This window comes from Xyrauchen texanus, chromosome 5 (assembly GCF_025860055.1).
Source record: "Xyrauchen texanus isolate HMW12.3.18 chromosome 5, RBS_HiC_50CHRs, whole genome shotgun sequence".
Lineage (NCBI taxonomy): Eukaryota > Metazoa > Chordata > Actinopteri > Cypriniformes > Catostomidae > Xyrauchen > Xyrauchen texanus.
This window is the reverse complement of record NC_068280.1, coordinates 17,100,199-17,117,807: the sequence shown is the minus strand read 5'-3', so window position 1 is coordinate 17,117,807 and position 17,609 is coordinate 17,100,199. Positions and strand designations below refer to the sequence as shown.

Below are 17,609 nucleotides of genomic sequence, written 5' to 3'. Positions count from 1 at the left end.
CTCATTGTACAAGCCATGCAACATTTACTGTAAATAGACTAAACATTTTTTTTACTTTCTTGTTTGAATCCTCCATCTTGTTTGGGAATTTTGGAGTGATGTGGTAATGAGATGGCTCTTGACCAATCTGAGATTCTAAGAAATTTGTAAACTTTGCCCAATCCAATCTACTGAAACCTTTTTGTGGACCTCTGAAGAAGTAAACTCAAACTGAGACGCAACTATAATTTATAAACATGTTGATATTGAATGGGCAGATGATATATTTTACTTGGTGTATTTTAAACCCTGAAACATAGCAACTTGAAAACTTTACAAGATTTTGGTTTCTCATTTCAAATGATTACCTCACTCTTCTACAAAAAAAAGTATTGGAATAGCAGTTTTAAATGGGAGGAAGGGCATATTTTTAATCTAAAAAACCACGTACGGACTATTTCTAAACCCTAGACTCCCACTGAAAGGGAACTTTTGTCACTATCCGTCATCATCAAACTTTGTTTTATGCAGGGCTTTTTTTTTTTTCTTCACTTCCTGCCAAAAAACTTTTTCAATGTGGTAGAACGCCTACCACCTTTTTTAACGAGTAACAAAGAAACAGATATAAAAGATTATAGGAACTGTTGCTCATCTTCTTATAAAACATTTACAGTATGTTATGTGATATATTTAAGCATATTTATACTCTATATATAGCAAGATAAACCAGCCAAAATCTGTTTACTATTATGCAGATGACATCCTGCAAGTGAACAAAGCATCTGATTCAAAAGCCCTCAGGAAGGATGAACCGAAGCTGTATAATGTCAGAGGCGTGTTATCTTGCCTGCCTGGTCCTGGTACTCAGGTACTGAATATAGTATTCAGTACCTGAGTACCTACATTTTAAAGGTGTGTGAATTTTAGACCGTATACACTCAGTCTAGTTTAAAATGTAATGAAAAATTCATGCTTGTTTGCCTGGGACTGGAGACTAAGCCATTGACGGGAGATTTTGAGAATCTCCTGTTAGTGCTTCTGTAAAGAGATTGTCTACCTATGGTCACCAATTATGCAATGCTGGAGTTGCCTCATTTCTGTCAAATCTTTTTAATAAGACATTTTTGGTTGAGGCCAGTTTCACTTTATACTGTCAAAATGAAGTTTAAAGTAGTTTTTATGTGCAACTACCCAAGATGATTCCATACATGTACAATTCTTTTTTTTATTGCAAATTTACATATTTAAACAAAAGCGTGACAACTGCTTTCTCCAGAATTAATTGTATATTGTACATTGACTTGTTGTCAATTTACAGTTGAAGTCAGAAGTTTGCATACACCTTAGCCAAATACATTTAAACTCAGTTTTTTTCATAATTCCTGACATTTAATCATAGAAAACAGTCCCTGTCTTAGGTCAGTTAGGATCATTATTTTAAGAATGTGAAATGTCATAATAATAGTAGAGAGAATTATTTATTTCAGCTTCTATTTCTTTCTCATTACCAGCAGGTCAGAAGTTTACATACACTTTGTTAGTATTTGGTAGCAATGCCTTTAAATTGTTTACATTTTGGATAGCCTTCCACAAGCTTCTCACAATAAGTTGCTAGAATTTTGGCCCATTCCTCCAGACAGAACTGGTGTAACTGAGTCTGGTGCACAAATATTTTCTATTGGATTGAGGTCAGGGCTTTGTGATAGCCACTCCAATACCTTGACTTTGTAATCCTTAAGCCATTTTGCCACAACTTTGATGGTATGCTTGGGGTCATTGTCCAATTGGAAGACCCATTTGCAACCAAGCTTTAACTTCCTGGATGATGACTTTTACTTCAATATATCCACATCATGTTCCTTCCTCATGATGCAATCTATTTTGTGAAGTGCACCAGTCCCTCCTGCAGCAAAGCACCCACAACATGATGCTGCAACCCCCATGCTTCATGGTTGGGATGGTGTTCTTTGGCTTGCAAGCCTCACCCTTTTTCCTCCAAACATAACGGTGGTAATTATGGCCAAACAGTTTCATCAGACCAGAGGACATTTCTCCAAAAAGATCTTTGTCCCTTTGTGCACTTGCAAAATGTAGTCTGGCTTCTTGCTTGCTGAGCAGCCTTTCAGGTTATGTCAATATAGGACTCGTTTTACTGTGGATATAGATACTTGTCTACCCGTTTCCTCCAGCATCTTCACAAGTTCCATTGCTGTTGTTCTTGGATTGATTTGCACTTTTCGCACCAAATTATGTTTGTCTCTACGAGACATAATGCGTCTACTTCCTGAGTGGTATGATGGCTGCATGGCCCCATGGGGTTGATACTTCCATACTATTGTTTGTACAGATGAACATGGTACCTTCAGGCATTTGCTCCCAAGGATGATCCAAACTTGTAGAGCTCCACAATGTTTTTTCTGATTTCTTTTGATTTTCCCATGATGTCAAGCAAAGAGGCACTGAGTTTGAAGGCAGGCCTTAAAATACATCCACAGGTACACCTCCAATTAAGTACACCTCCTATTTGTCTAGCTAATTGTCTAAAAGCTTGACATAATTTTCTGGAATTTTCCAAGCTGCTTAAAGGCACAGTTAACTTTGTGTATTTAAACTTCAGACCCACTGGAATTGTGATATAGTCATTTAAAAGTGAAACAGTCTGAAAACAATTGTTGGAAAAATTACTTGTCAAGTAGATGCCCTAAACTACTTTCCAAAACTATAGTTTGCGAATATTAAATCTGTGGATTAGTAAAAAAAAAAACAATGTGTATGTAAACTTCTGACTTCAACTGTATAACAACTGTCCTTAATTATGCTCTCCTGCTTGGAATTTTTTTGCGTGTGTTGCCCAGACATCTCTTGTCAGTCTTCTGAATCAGGATTTGGACAATGGCAGGTTCAAAGACAGAGAGCTGGGCTTATTAGAGAGGATTCAGAGATTGGAGATGAGATAGTGCAGTTTGTAATCACTAGTGAAGATCTTTCCATTGAAGATGGCCCAGAGCTGGGGAGAAACACAGACAGCTCAGAAGGGAAAACCCCCATCGTTCCACATACTGGAATTGACAATAGAGTTCTGTCTGAGCCCTGATCTCTCTTAAAAAAAATTTTTTTAAATTACACGACAGGCCACAATAATTCTACCACAGTCGGTAACAACAACAATCGGTGTTAAATAATGTGCTTCTTATTTCAATGTAGCAATGTAGTGAGCCAATGCCTGGGAATTCCCTGCTTTATAGATTAAAGGCCATTTTTATCTGTTTTGGCATGGTGTTTCACAGTTTTCCCTCTTGGAAGAACATGGCAGGTGAAGTCAAAGATAATTCTGGTGTGCCTGTTTGGTAAATAACAGGTAAAAAAAAAACAGCACAAGGACATTTTGGTTTTTTTACCAGTTTGGAAGGAGTCTTTTGAAGCGCTAAACTGCTATTTTAATTTTTGAATCTTAAAGGAATATTCCATGTTACATATGTCAAGTTAATCTTAATCAACAGCATTTGTGGAATTATATTGATTACCACAGAAAATATTTTTAGCTCATCCCTTGTTTAATTAAAAGCAATTGCAGCCAGGCACTCACTGTGGAAGTGAATGGGGCAGTCCATAAGCATTAAAATGGCATACAAACAGTTTTAAGAGTATAGCCACAAACATTGTGTGTTATTATGACTGTAGTATGATAAAATCACTAATGAGGTTTACCAGCTTTGAATTTTCTTGGCAACTAAGTTGTAATATTGGATATAACATTACACTGATAAGGTTAGTAAGTGATTGTATTACAGTAAAAGCATGTTTACACACATAATGTGTATATCTTTGATATACTTTTGAAACAATGTGAATTTTAATGTTTATGGACTGGCCCATTCACTTACATTGTATGTGCCTTACTGTAAATGTGTTATTTATTTTTTCTAAGTAAATATTTTTTTGTGGTTATCAATATTATGCCACAAATGCTGTCTATTGAGGTTAACTTGCACTGAACCCGTAATATTCCTTTAATGAAGATTGTAGTTGCCACTTTTACAATTTTGAACGTAAAAAATTGCTATAAAAATATTACAGTAAAAGTCAAGTGATATTTTGACCTAATTATTCCCACTTCGTGAGGGTGGATTGTGGTGTGTGTGCATTTCTGCAATAGTACACCAATCTGTGGGCCTAACGCATGTGTGCGTGCGTGCGCATGTGTGCGTGTGTGGGTGGGGAATCCCTTCCTGCCTACTTTTCACTTCTCCGAGGAAAAAGGTTTCATAAAAGAACAAAACTACAGCAGGCCCACTCATCAATCACTTCAGCTTTTCTGAAATCTCTGGTTACATTCTTCAGAGTACACGATATTCTCGATGACTTCACAATAAATGACTCTAGGTAATAAAATGACACTGTTCTGTGCAAAACATGACAAAAGGTTTGGCCGCAAGCATTTTCTGAAGTGTTTGTGCCTGGGCTATGTCATTTCGAAATTGTGACTTGACTGAAATAGAGAGCATAAAACTCCTGCTGGAGTTTTCCCTCCTGCCACCAGCTAGGGTCTTGCATCTGAGCTCATCAAGGGTTTACTGACTCAGGGGACCATGATGCTCTTTCACATGTCTGACAGACAACCATCCAGAACATGATCTTGTATATAATGAATATTGACACGAACTTAAGGCCAGTTACCAGATTGTTAGGCAGAAAATTGAGAACCTCATTCACCACACATTTTTGTTTCTCGTCATGTATTCCACGGAAGAATATGACTTTGGAATGGCACGAGGAATGACATTGTGTAAATCAGGGGTCGGGAACCTTTTTTCACTAAGGAGCCAATTTTTTTATTTTTGGTTGATGCATTTTTTTGAAAGAGCCATACCACAAACAAATAATTTACTGTATTCAAAAACATTTTTCAATAAAATAAAATGTTTATATTGCCATAGACTACTCAAAAACAAACAAATATGCAAACATAATAGGTAATATGTTGTAATATGGAATTGAGTACACGTAATTGAAATGTACACTTAAAATATGTAATTGAGTACGCGGGTCTCCATAAAATCACTTCCCTTTTGGGCTATACGATATGTAAAAAATATTTTAATGATAATTGCATTTAAAATTTGATATCCAATTATATGGTCAACCCCCAAGGTCGGTGAATAGTTTTGCTTTATTGATTTTGCTTTAAAATTTTATTAATTTATTGAAACATGAAAAAATTAAACAAAAGACATTTCTAAATTCAAATTGCACTTTAAACTAAACGAAAATAGCAATTAAAATAACAAAGTGATTAAAAATCATATATATATAACCACCTCCCCAAATACAAACATTTACCATCTCCAACGGCCCCATTTGCCATCACACAAGTATCAGTATGCGGCAACATGTGAAAATTACTAACAGCATACAAATTAAGAACTAAAGACAGTTATAAATGTAAAGATAATTCTAATAATCGTCATAATAAATAAGCCTAATAAATTCCCTTGTGTTCCCAAAAAATGCTGCCAAATGTGTGTTCTTACCAAATGTGTTTGTATTGCGTTTTGGTAATACAGTTTATGCTGCCTAAAGAAAAGAAAATGGAACTAAATGTTAGGTTCAATGTAAACGTGTCTTGTATTATTTTATGATTTAATCACTTTTGTCTTCGTTTCTTTAATACAAAGATACCTCTATATATTACTGAACCTGCAGTGTTGCGTTCACAATGCAAGAGCGAACTGCTCCGTGGAAATAAAGCGAAACTCACAGCACCTCACGAGATGATCGGAGATCATGTGCAGCATTCTCATAGATTACATTATTTTTCCAAACAGTTTTCAGTAGAATGAAACTGAGAAAAAGGAGTGATAACTCTTTACATATGCTTGCTCCATGAGACAGGGTCCCGTTGCACACACAACTTGTATGTTGTATGTTAACTATAGTATACTCCATCCAAAACGGAGTATACTATACTCTGAAGATGCTTTTTTTCAACCGTCAAAATTGAGTGCTGTATGTTCATGCACTTATCACTCATGGCTTGTTGTAAGTAGGGGAGTTGCCTAGCTGTGATGCTGGTCTAACCAACGAATTGTAAATAATAAACAATGTAGCAACTAGCCACACTTCAGTGTGCGCTTTCAAAATACCTAGAGTTCTGGCAAACTAGAGACAAATTTGCCACTCAATATTTTCACATGCAAATGAGCTTATGATTTACCACAAATGTTTGCCAGAAGTTTACAGCTATTTATCGGTAGTGGTGAACCTGCAGCAAACCTTTGGCAACAATTGACAATTTGCCATGTTTGTGGCAAATTTGCCATGAACTCTTGATTTCTAAGGTTGAATTTGAATGTTGTTTGAAATATACATTTTAAACTGAGGTTGGCTAAGGCGCTAAAACTAGCGGCAACACATTGCACATCATGTTGTGCATTTTGAGATGCTTTTCTGCTCACTACAATTGTACAGAGTGGTTATCTGAGTTACTATAGCCTTTCTGTCAGCTCAAACCAGTTTGGCCATTCTCTGTTGACCGCTCTCATCAACAAGGTGTTTCCATCCGCAGAACTGCTGCTCAATGGATTTTTTTATTTTATTTTTTGCACCATTCTGAGTAAAATCTAAAGACTGTTCTGCTTGAAAATATCAGGAGATCAGCAGTTACAGGAATACTCAAATCAGCCCATCTGGCATCAACATTCCTGCCACAGTCGAAATGACTGAGAATTTTTTTTTTCCCCATTAACTTAAGCTCCTGACCCGTATCTGCCTGATTTCATGCATTGTACTGCTGCCACACGATTGGCTGATTAGATAATTGCATGAATAATTAGGTGTACAGGATTGACAATGGTGTTTGAGCCCCGCCCTGCCCCTTTAGGCACGCAGTTGGCCTATATAAGCAGGTGCTCAATTACCATATTTTCATAATTTTCTTCATTCAAGGCATCTTGACTATGACTACATCTTATCTTGAAAAGCCCTCTTTGCCATCGACATACACCCTTCAGTGGACGGGACTTCCCTTCAGATGCAACAGGATGATTCGTCGCCTGAATCTCTGCACCTGCAACGAAGACTCACCCGCCCCCTGCAATTAGTTTCAGATGCTCGTCGTCTTCACACTAGCACTTCAGTGAGACTCCTACCCACTTCTCGCAGCATCCCGGAGCTGTATCATTTATAATATAAATCCGTCCACGGGATGTTAAAAGTAAATGGCACATGGCACTGACAGAGAGCTACTTCGCATCCTCACATGGGTGATTGAGGAGCTCGGTATCGAGTGTTCCCTCCAGAGGAGCTGGTAAAGTCCTGCCTGGATGAGTGGTTCCTGCAGGCCGGCTGTTGCCAGCAGATTGCAGCCTAAAAACCTGCACCATATTTACCAGTGGTCCACACAGAGCTCACAAGGATGGGGTGCGCTCCCTACTCATTTCCCACCCAGATCGGAGCTGCAGAAAGTGGACCATGCAGAGGAGAAGGGATATTTGAAGCTTTCCCCTAATGAAAAGGCGGTTGCAGCCCATCTCTGCCCAACTACCGCTATGGGATGGAAGTCCCACCCCTCCAAGCCATGTCGACTGATGTCCACACTGGCTTGACAAGCTTATAAGGTGACGGCCCAGGCCGGCTCTGCACTTCATAGCATGGTGGTGCTTCAAGTCTTCCAGGCCAAACTTCTCAAAGATATAGATGAGTAAGGCTTGAACCCCGAAGTGTTTAAGGAACTCCTCATGCCCACAGACTTGGCACTGCATACTACAAAAATCACTGCGCAGGCCATCGGAAGCAATGAGTAAATCTGGTGGTTTTGGACCGGCATGTCTGGTTAAAGCTCACAGAGATGTATGATGTTTAAAAAGCAGTCACAAGTGATTTTTTTGCCATAAAGAAGTACTGCTTCTCATCTGTCCCGCTCCCGTGAAGAACCCAACTCCCGCCGCCACTGAGCCATCGGTGACACCATGTAAACCATGGCCCAAGCAAAAGCCTCGCCCATCTCAGTGAGAATCCCAAGCTGATGGAAGAAATCCTACCTGGCACGTTCCTGACCGGCTCAACGCCGAGAAGGGGAATCTGGAGCCCACTGGTCTTCTCGGCCCAGATCCAAAGAAAGCCCTGTTCGACACACATGCTGTTCCACTCCCCCTCCCCAACAAAGTTCGCCGGGTCCAGGATGTTATGCAAAATGTTGTTTCTGTGTGTTGTGTATAAATATGCTTTCAACAAGAAAAGAGAAAAGCACTCATTGCTGCTGCATGAGATGCACTTACATTCTCAAAGAAGGGGCTCAATTTCTCTTCACTCTTCTCATACCACACAAACTATGCACAACCGCTTCCCTATGGCGAGTGGCACTTTATCTCCTCTTTATAATGAGTGGACCAATGCACCCGCTGTCTCATTAGGTAGATGCATGGCAAGCTCTCAAGTGTGTGTCAGATTGGGTGCAAAAAATTATCGAACATGGTTATACAATCTAGTTTGCATGACAGCCACCTCGTTTCAATGGCATTATATTGTCCATGGTTCCGGCTGTTTCGGGCAGAACTCTCTCCTGGCAAAAAAACGTATTGAGATTGTTCCGGAATGCCATGCCCACAAAGGGTTATACAGCTGCTACTTTCTCATTTCGAAAAAAGAAGCCGGGCTTTGACCTATTTTACACTACATTCCCAATTATTAGGCAAATTGTATTCCTAAGGATTAATTTTATTGTTGACCAACCACAATGCCCTCAGTCAATCCAAAATGATATTGAACCTCAAACCTGAATGTTTAACAAAAAACATGTTAGTTTTGTCTTTCTCAGGGGAATATATAAGTGTGCACAATTATTAGGCAACTATTAGTGTGCACAATCATTAGGAAACTAAATTACTCAATTTTACTCTCAATTTTAAGAGTAGGTGAAACAAATAAGTAACACAAAATGACAATTACTGTAAACAACATTTTTAGCCTTTCAAAAATATTCAGAGACCAATATAGCCACCCTTCTTTTCAATAACTGCCATGAGCTTTCCATCCACAACCTCCCAAATGCTGTTCAAAGAGGTGTATTTTCTTCCCACACTGTAAATCTCACGTTTGAGAAGGGCCCACAAGTTCTCAGTAGGATTTAAGTTAGGTGAGGAAGGGGGCCAAGTCATTATTTGGGCATCTTTGAGGCCCTTGCTGGCTAGCCAAGAAGTGAAGTTCTTGGATGCATGTGATGAAGCATTGTCCTGCATTAAGGTCATGGCCTTCTTGAATAGTGGTACAGGAAGACTTCTTCCTGTACCACTGTTGAAAAAAATACTTTCCAGAAACTGGTAGTTGCCTTTAGAGTTGAGTTTCAGTCCATCTTCAACTCGAAAAGGTCCAACTACCTCATCATTTATGATAGCAGCCCATACTAGTACCCCTCCTCCATCTTGCTGACACCTGACTCAAAGTGGTGCCCTGTGTCCATTAGTGATCCAGCCACCGGCCCATCCATCTGATCCATCAACAATCACTCTCATTTCATCTGTCCACAAAACCTTTGAAAAATCTGTCTACATGCATTTCTTTGCCCAATCTTGACGCTTCAACTTGTGAAGATATTCACGTGCTTGCAAAACAACCATTCAAAACGTTTACTAAGAAACGGATCTTATTGCACATCCACCCACAGGGCTGATTTGCATCAATAGATCTAAAGGATGCATACTTTCATGTTCAAATTGTATCGCATCACAGACTGTCCTCCCCTTCGGCCTGTCTTTGGCTCCCAGCACATTCACGAAATCTGTCAATGCAGTGCTCGCCACTTTGAAGATAAGCAGCATGCGCATTCTAAATGATCTTGATGATTGGCTATTAATAGCCCAATCAGAGGCTCTGTTATGTGAGCACAGAGACTTAATACTTCACCATTTGAACAGTCTAGGTCTCAATGTCAACTGGGTGAAAAACACACTTTCTCCCAACCAACAAATCTCCTTTTTGGGAATTTTTCTCAACTCCATGAGCACCTCACGAGCGAGCGCATTCTGACGATTCATCAGTGAATGCTGGGTTTTATGACAGCAACATCTGCCATCATACCATTAGGTCTTTTACACATGAGACCTCTCCAGTGCTGGCTCTAACATCACATACCACGGCACGAATGGCGCCAAGGGCGCATGCGTGTCACTGTGACTCACTGTTATAAACAGGTGGCTGTAGCGAAATATACATATATCAGGTAGACCACCCGTAATAAAAGGGCCTGGGCTCACCTGCTGAGTGTTGGAACAATAAGCGCTCAAGACAGAGAGGACTTTGGAAGAGATGGACTCCGCATAGTATTTGTGACGACCAACCTGCTGCAAAGCATATGTCCTGCAAGGACACACCATTTATCCGTGCCTATGAAGTGGCCATGCCTCTAGATGAATGTGCTTTCACACCAATAGGGCATCTCATGCGCTGTGATTCCTAAGCGAGGGGCATTCATCATCGATTCAGTGAGAGAGCCTTTGCTTGGAGATGGACATGCCTTTTGTGGATCCTCCATAGCAAACAAAAAGCTGATCCCGACAGCCTAAACTGGCAGGTGCGCTCCACATACATGTGTAATGCGTCGGAAAAAGAAGCATGAAGGGCTTCTTCGGGTGTGTGTGTGCCTTGTGCAGTGCAATGAGTGCTTTTCTCTTTATGAGAACATCCTTTTAACACAACACACAGAAGCAACATTCTGTGTAACATACCAGTCCCAACGAACTCCGGTGGGGAGGGGGAGAGAAATTAGAAAGTTTATGTCTTTTTGAAGAGCAACATTTCATGTAACATCCCAGAAAACTCTGGTGGGGAGTGAATAGCATGTGAAATGCGTCTCATACAGCGAATGCTTTCTATTTTATAAGAGAATATTCTTATGTGAACACCACACACAGACACATATTTGTGTGTCATCCCGGCAAACTCTGCCGGGGAATGAGCAGTGTGTGAATGTGTGAACGCCTAAAGGGGTGGTGTTCAAACACCCTTGCCAATCTCAGGATTGGCATTATTGTACAAGTGCTTCAAATATCAGAAGGAATTCAGAAGGAATTTCCCATACCGATTCTCACATTGTCAAGTGAACTGAATAGAAAGGGAACTGAATTTGTGAAGCGTGCCTTACATTTTCTGGTTACCTTTATCAACATCCACTTCAGGCTCTCTAAGAACTTAAGAAACAGTGATATTTAAAGGGCTGAATGGCTAGGAAGTGGAATTTACTGGCTTTTTATTAACATGCCAATTTGTACTGAATTAATAGTACCAGATGTTATTTTTACAGGCCAGATGTTATTTTTTATAGTAGGTAAATCACGGTGTAATTTTTACCGTCGTGGGAACACGCAGTCCGTAAAAATTAATGACGTGACCGATTCGCACTCGATTCAAATTAATGAGACGCACTGCTAATTATTACATAAGCCCACATCCCCATATAAAGCTAATACCATTCTAATAGGGCTATAGCCTCCTCCCCTTTAAATAACCAGCACTGCTATATCCATCTACCCTACAGTGGCCTGCTTCTCTAGTGTGCTATTCACTTCCAGGCCTCAGGACAGCTGAGAATTTGCTGCAGTTATACAGCCTGTCCTTTCAGTTCTGTTTGGGAAGGGGCTTTCCACCACTTGCACACTACACACACTTTCAAATCCCATGGGACTTGAATTTAAATGCTTTATGACAAACTATGCCTCATGATTTTACCCGCATTATCACACTTCTATTTCAGTGTCTGGTTTCCTTAATTCCAACTAATAATTACCTCTAGCCATGTACAAACAAAGGCAACTTGTCAAATGATCACATATATTGAAAAGAAAGGGCCTCTAGCAAATATGATTTTATTACAAAAATAAACCCTTTTGTTCTTATAGCATTTAAATGTCTGTTTGATATTTTCAATAAAAACCTTTCAATTAAAAACCCTTTAAACTGTTCAAATGCACTGCAATTGAAAGCCATTTGGTCAGACACAACAAATACTTCGTCTCAGTTTACCAGGATGTAGGGAACTTCCTCTCATACTTAAAACTAGAATGTTTTCAACTGCAGAGAGGGGGAGGGTATTTTTGACAAGTACCTTACAGTCAAAAGGTGCCTTGAAGTCTGAGAAAGCAATCACATGTTGAACCATTTAGAATATTATTTGTAATAACATATTTATTATCATAAAAAAATATATATATAATATAAAATTAATAGATCAGAAATCAACAGATTATTAATAGTGTGTGCTGCTCTGTATTTCCTGGTAAAAATTAATAATTATTTAATATTAATTCAAACCCAAGACAAATAATAACAATATATCCAGCCTACAAATAACAAGAGAAAGAAATATAAACGAACATTACATTACAATTAGCACCATGACAATAAACTGTATAAATGATATTTTAAAGTTTACTAATAAAGAAGCTTATGTATTAAATATAATAGGTATGTGCTTTTATCATTTGAATTTGGCAATAATTAAAACAGCAAAAAGTGCAAACCAGTTGATAAACCGAATACATATCAATGAGGTATATGATACCAATTTTAGCATCCGTTTGGATTTTACACAGACCTGCCATACAGTATTAAGCAAAAATTTGATTTAACGCAAACAAAAGACTCTTAGACAAATTGTGACACCAAACAAATGGGGAAACTCACCAACTTATTAACCATACATGCTCGCCATTCTGATGTGAGCAGTTTGAGATTGAATTTAGCAATAATCATTAATTAACAAACAAACCATTTGCATTCAATGACCTTGAACTAGGAATGACCAACTCTAAGTCATATCATGAGCACTGTGCCACAACCAGACTTAACATCAGAAATAAAAAAGAATCAATGAAATGAAACAAAGCTTTTCCTCCGAATCCATCCTGTTTCAACATGCCTCTGCCTTCATCAAGACCCTTTCTGCCACACACTCCATAGTCAGTGAGTTTGTAGTGATTCAATCCTCAGTGCTTGTTGTGCCCTGTAAAAAGTCAGTGAGGTGTCAGAGACTCACAGCTTGGCACACTCGTCCCAGTGGTTTAGGTATTCGGTCGTGTGTTCGTCATCGTACGTAGTAAGACAACGAGGGCACTGCAGTTCAGCGGCTCCCTGCGGAGCCGAGTTACTGATAATTCTTTTTGAGCTTGTTTCTGGGGGACTGTTCCTTAGAGGTTCGGCAGTGTTGGTCTGTCGGTGGGGAGCTTTTTTTAAGCCCATTTGGAGTCGTCGTGAGGAAGAAGCTTCTTGGATGCTCTGTGGGACAAAGAAACAATGTATGTTATTAAAAGTTTGATTTAGTCATAGTAAATAATACTTTTTTACTTGAATAGAACCAGTTAATTTAGATGACATTTCTTAACGTTACCTGACAAATTTTTTTTTACAGTGTGTGCTACTGGAGATGAAGTAGCTGCAATGATTTGAGAAACTCACAATGGTTGAGTTATTTAGTAGAAATATGCAGACTTGCCTGTGTGCGGATTTGCAACTGGAGTCGCCCAACTTGGTCTTGAAGGTCCAGAATTTTTCCTTGAGCCCTCTCTCTGTCTGCTCTCTCCGATTTAAAGTCCTCAATATAGGCCAGCACCTATGAGAGAGCAAACAATTATGGCACTGGGTTAATGTGCAGAAAGGCAAAAACAAAAATACTATTCCTGTTTAAATGAATTATGAGTTCAGCTGGTTGGTGCATCAAAAAGTGCATGTGGAAAACTGATAAAGACCTGTTGCTCAAGCATCTGAATGCGCTCCTGGTCTCTTCTTGAATTGTCATCCCTCTCTCTTCTGAGTCTCTCACATTCAATCATCTTCTCCTCCAGAATGCCATTTAGTTGTGCTATCTCCTGCTGGATCAGAGCCGCGCTGCCCACTGTTGGTGTCTGGGTCATGGTGGGACCTGCAGATGCCAGGCCATTGGATTCTTTCAACTTCTGACACAACCCCCTCACGTACTCCTCTCTAGTGGAGTCATACTTCTGCCACTTTGAGTTTAAATTTTCCACCTGAGAAGAAAGGAATTAAAACATGTGAAGTAGAAAATGAGAGGGCATTTTCCAAGTTCCATTTTTTTTTTACTTTGCATAAAAGGTACAGAGTAACATTTTCTGTGTATGACATGGGTACAACAATTGTCAGTTGGTGATCAAATAACAATTCCATCAAGTGGTCCTTACATAGGCAACTCTCTTTTTTAGCTGGTCATTCTCCTCTTGCAACTTGCTGATAATGACATTTAGATGGGAAACCTCTGAGGAATCTGTTGCCTGGTAAAGATACAAAAAGAGCAAGGTCAAACAATTGTAAAAACTCAATTGCTAAGTGTATACATGGTGATCCTGGTGTGCATCGTATCTGTCGATAATACTGTTCAATTCCAAACAGTGCAGTTAAATTTAGAGTTTGGGTGCTGGAAGGTGGCTTTCAATAGTGAAAATGGGTGTGTTGCATTTCCCTGCCATACCTCATGAACCTGAGCTCTCTGATCCGTCGTGACAGTCTTGCTTTTCTCTTTCTCCAACCGACTCAAAAGCTCCTGGCACACCTGCACTGTGGCCCCCAGCTGGGTCCTCAACTGCGTGGCTTCTTCAGCAAGAGAGTTGCAGAGGACTGCCCTGGTGGCCTGTGCCCTGTCCCTGTCGGCCAGGGTGGAGCGCAGTAGCTGGATCTCCCTCTCTTTCTCCTGTTCGGGTCTCTTCCTGATCGTCTCCAGCTCTTGACCCTTCTCCTTTAACTTTTCTTGCAATCTCTGGATCTCCTAGAATAAGCAAACAGTCAGGTTAGACTCATAGCACTCTAGAGAAAGACTCCTTCATGGCCATTTCCCCACAGGTCAGGTGAAAGTGGGCAATAAATGTAGTGTAGATTCATCAGAGTTCAATACTAAAGCATCCATGTATGAGTGACCTATCATTTACATACAAAGGAAAAAAGACATTAGCCTACAACTAAAGTATTTCACAAATAATATAAACTTTACAAAATGGCAAGCGCTAACAATTAGCTGTATTTGGAAAAATGAGAAGTAATTCACTAGAAAAACTGTACTCTCCCGTAAATTCAGTTGAAAGTTTACACTTTCCATCTTAGAAACTATGCTATCAACATTATCTGAGTTTCCTAGTCATAGTTGCAACATGAGGGGTCATACATGTGCAACATCCCAGTGGGAAACGCATATTTACAATAGCAGCTGAAGGCAGTAGTGCCATCTTTGAATTTTTGACAGGAATGAAAATGAGGCTGTGTGGGATAGATTTAAAGTCTAAATGGGTTGTACAGTTGTTTAAAATATTTTCGTTTACATCATAAAAATATATTTTCAAGAAATGTCAGTAGACAAAAAACTCTAGACAACATGAGTTGTGGAAAATGAGATGTTACCTATGAGCATTTTGATTGCTTAACACAGTGTATGTTAATAAAGAGATGGTAAGTCTATCCCAAACAGCCTCATATTCATTTCCGTCAAAAATCAAAGATGGCTCTACTGTTCATAGTCTATTTACGGACGTCTTTGACCGTTACGGCGCGTCTCGTTTTTATTAATCAATGTATATACATTGTTGCGTATCGCGCAGGAGCCATGTCAAGTTGAAAAGTATATAAACTTTTTAAAACGTGTCTCGAGAAACCTACATCCTGCTATATTCGTGGCGCTACGGCGTTTTTTCTTTTTAAGCGCAAGGACGTGTTCTGTGTGAACGACCACTATAAAGAAACGTTAACGGTTACAAACGCGACTCGAGACGCTAGTGTTGTTCCATTCGTTGCGCTGCGTTTAGCTTTTCGTTTAACAATCAGATAAATTGTGCTGGGGGAAGTAGATAAATTGTGCTGGGGGAAGAAGAAAAAAAGAAAATTGACAGACGGCGTGGTGGTCAGATGACTGCAGAGGAGTAGGGGAAAATCACAAAATTATTTTACTTACTGTGTTACTGGTTTCCTGTTTCTGGGCGGCGTCCGCCTCTGAATCCTTGAGTTTTTGCTGAAATTTGCAAATTTCCTTACACAAACTCTCGATAAGAGATTTCGACGGTCCAACAATATACGGTTCTTCTCCATCTATAACCACAGTTTTCTCATACTTTGCCAGTCTTGCCCTCAAATCGGCAATAATTCCATTTTTGGAGGAAACCATCTGATTTAAATGGGTAATTTCTTGTTGTGTTTCGTGATAAAAGGTGTTGAGTTTAGAGCAGCTGCGTAACTTCGCCCTCAGCGCCTCGTTCTCCCGCTTTATTTCATCCATACCGAATAATCCGCTCTTGCATTAAAACAAAAAATAACCGCCGCACATAAAGTACTATTTTCCCATACGTTGTAAAAAAGGTTTGAGCGTCAACACATGCGTCTGCTGTACACTAAAGACGTAGAGCTGTGTAAGAGCCACACTCAATTTCGAAATTATTTTATGAAGAGGGGATTTCCTCGAAGGGACTTCCCCCATCTCAAATAGGGTATATTTTTCCACTTCACATAAATGTCGAAAAATAGTTTAGAGACCATTTTTTTGGCATCATCTAATCGTATTATTTGTCGAGTCATGTGCGCTTTAGCTGTCATTTTACATATTTGATAGACAGTTCTGTCTCTGTGTGGTTTGTGAAGATAAAAGATCAGTTGGACGCCACCTGGTGCGTGAACACGAACGTTGCGTCCCATCCTCTTCACCGCCAGTGATGTGACGCGACAGACTAGAATGCACCCATTAAAATAAAGGAAGCTTTCGCTTCTCGCTGGTTTTCAGTGTAAATGCACCCATGTCAGTCAAAATTCATACGTCTGTCTGTATAGCATGTAAACAGAGCAACTGTTGAACTTGGCTCACTGGCATTATTAGCAAGGTTTATAGATCTTCTACAGGCATATGTTAAGAAAATAATTCACAGATCTGAAAAGTAAATGCGTTTTATAGCTGTACATTTATTTTTAAAATAACAGAAACCCAGATGTTGCTTAATTTTGTATTTATTTGTTAATTTATTTATTTTGTCATCATACTGTAACACTTTGGCTAGCTGCTGCAATGACTACTTTAAAGGGTAACTAAACCCCTGCTCAGAGTCTGACTCCACCCACTAGCAATATTTGAAAAATGCTCGAAAAGTGGGCAGACCCCAGCGGGGATAGAGGGGACGAACCGAGGGCGGGGATGAGTGGGGGGGGCGTGCACCTGAGACCCGTAGTGACAGATTAATTGACAGCTGCTGTCAGACTCTAAAATGGAGAGTGACTAGAGTGACGCAAGTAGCTTTGCCACGGAGCGGTCATTTGAAGTCGAGGACCTTTCTCCCCCACCTTCACCTGAAGTGGAGGAGGGTTAATTGTCTGTGGACACAGGGCCGGAGCCATATCAATTCGAGCCGCTGGCTCAAACTGCGGTTTTAACTCCCTGTTGAGCATCCGAGTGCGCATTCACCTTCACTTATCCTTTTAGCAGGATTTTTATTTAGCAAGCTTCACTTGAACATAACATCAGTTAGCTGTTCTCTCAACTTAAAAGAATGTGACGTAAAGCGTAACGTCATCATGTACAAAACCATATCTCCAAATAAAACTATACAGGTAGTCAATACTGTAATACAATGTATAAGGTTGCAATACGTTTAACACTCCCG

At 39.7% G+C, this 17,609-nt stretch overlaps 1 protein-coding gene across 1 annotated transcript; it reads right to left on the bottom strand.

Moving 5' to 3' along the window:
* Window positions 1–12,003: 12,003 nt before the first annotated feature.
* Window positions 12,004–16,477, bottom strand: tnip2 (TNFAIP3 interacting protein 2). The gene is made up of 6 exons (XM_052127253.1): window positions 15,920–16,477; window positions 14,453–14,746; window positions 14,166–14,255; window positions 13,716–13,994; window positions 13,463–13,579; window positions 12,004–13,245 (listed from the first exon to the last, which is right to left on the bottom strand). The coding sequence occupies exons 1-6, from the start codon at window positions 16,238–16,240 to the stop codon at window positions 13,003–13,005; spliced, it is 1,344 nt and encodes a 447-aa protein (XP_051983213.1). The 5' UTR covers window positions 16,241–16,477; the 3' UTR covers window positions 12,004–13,002.
* Between the last annotated feature and the right edge of the window lie 1,132 nt (window positions 16,478–17,609).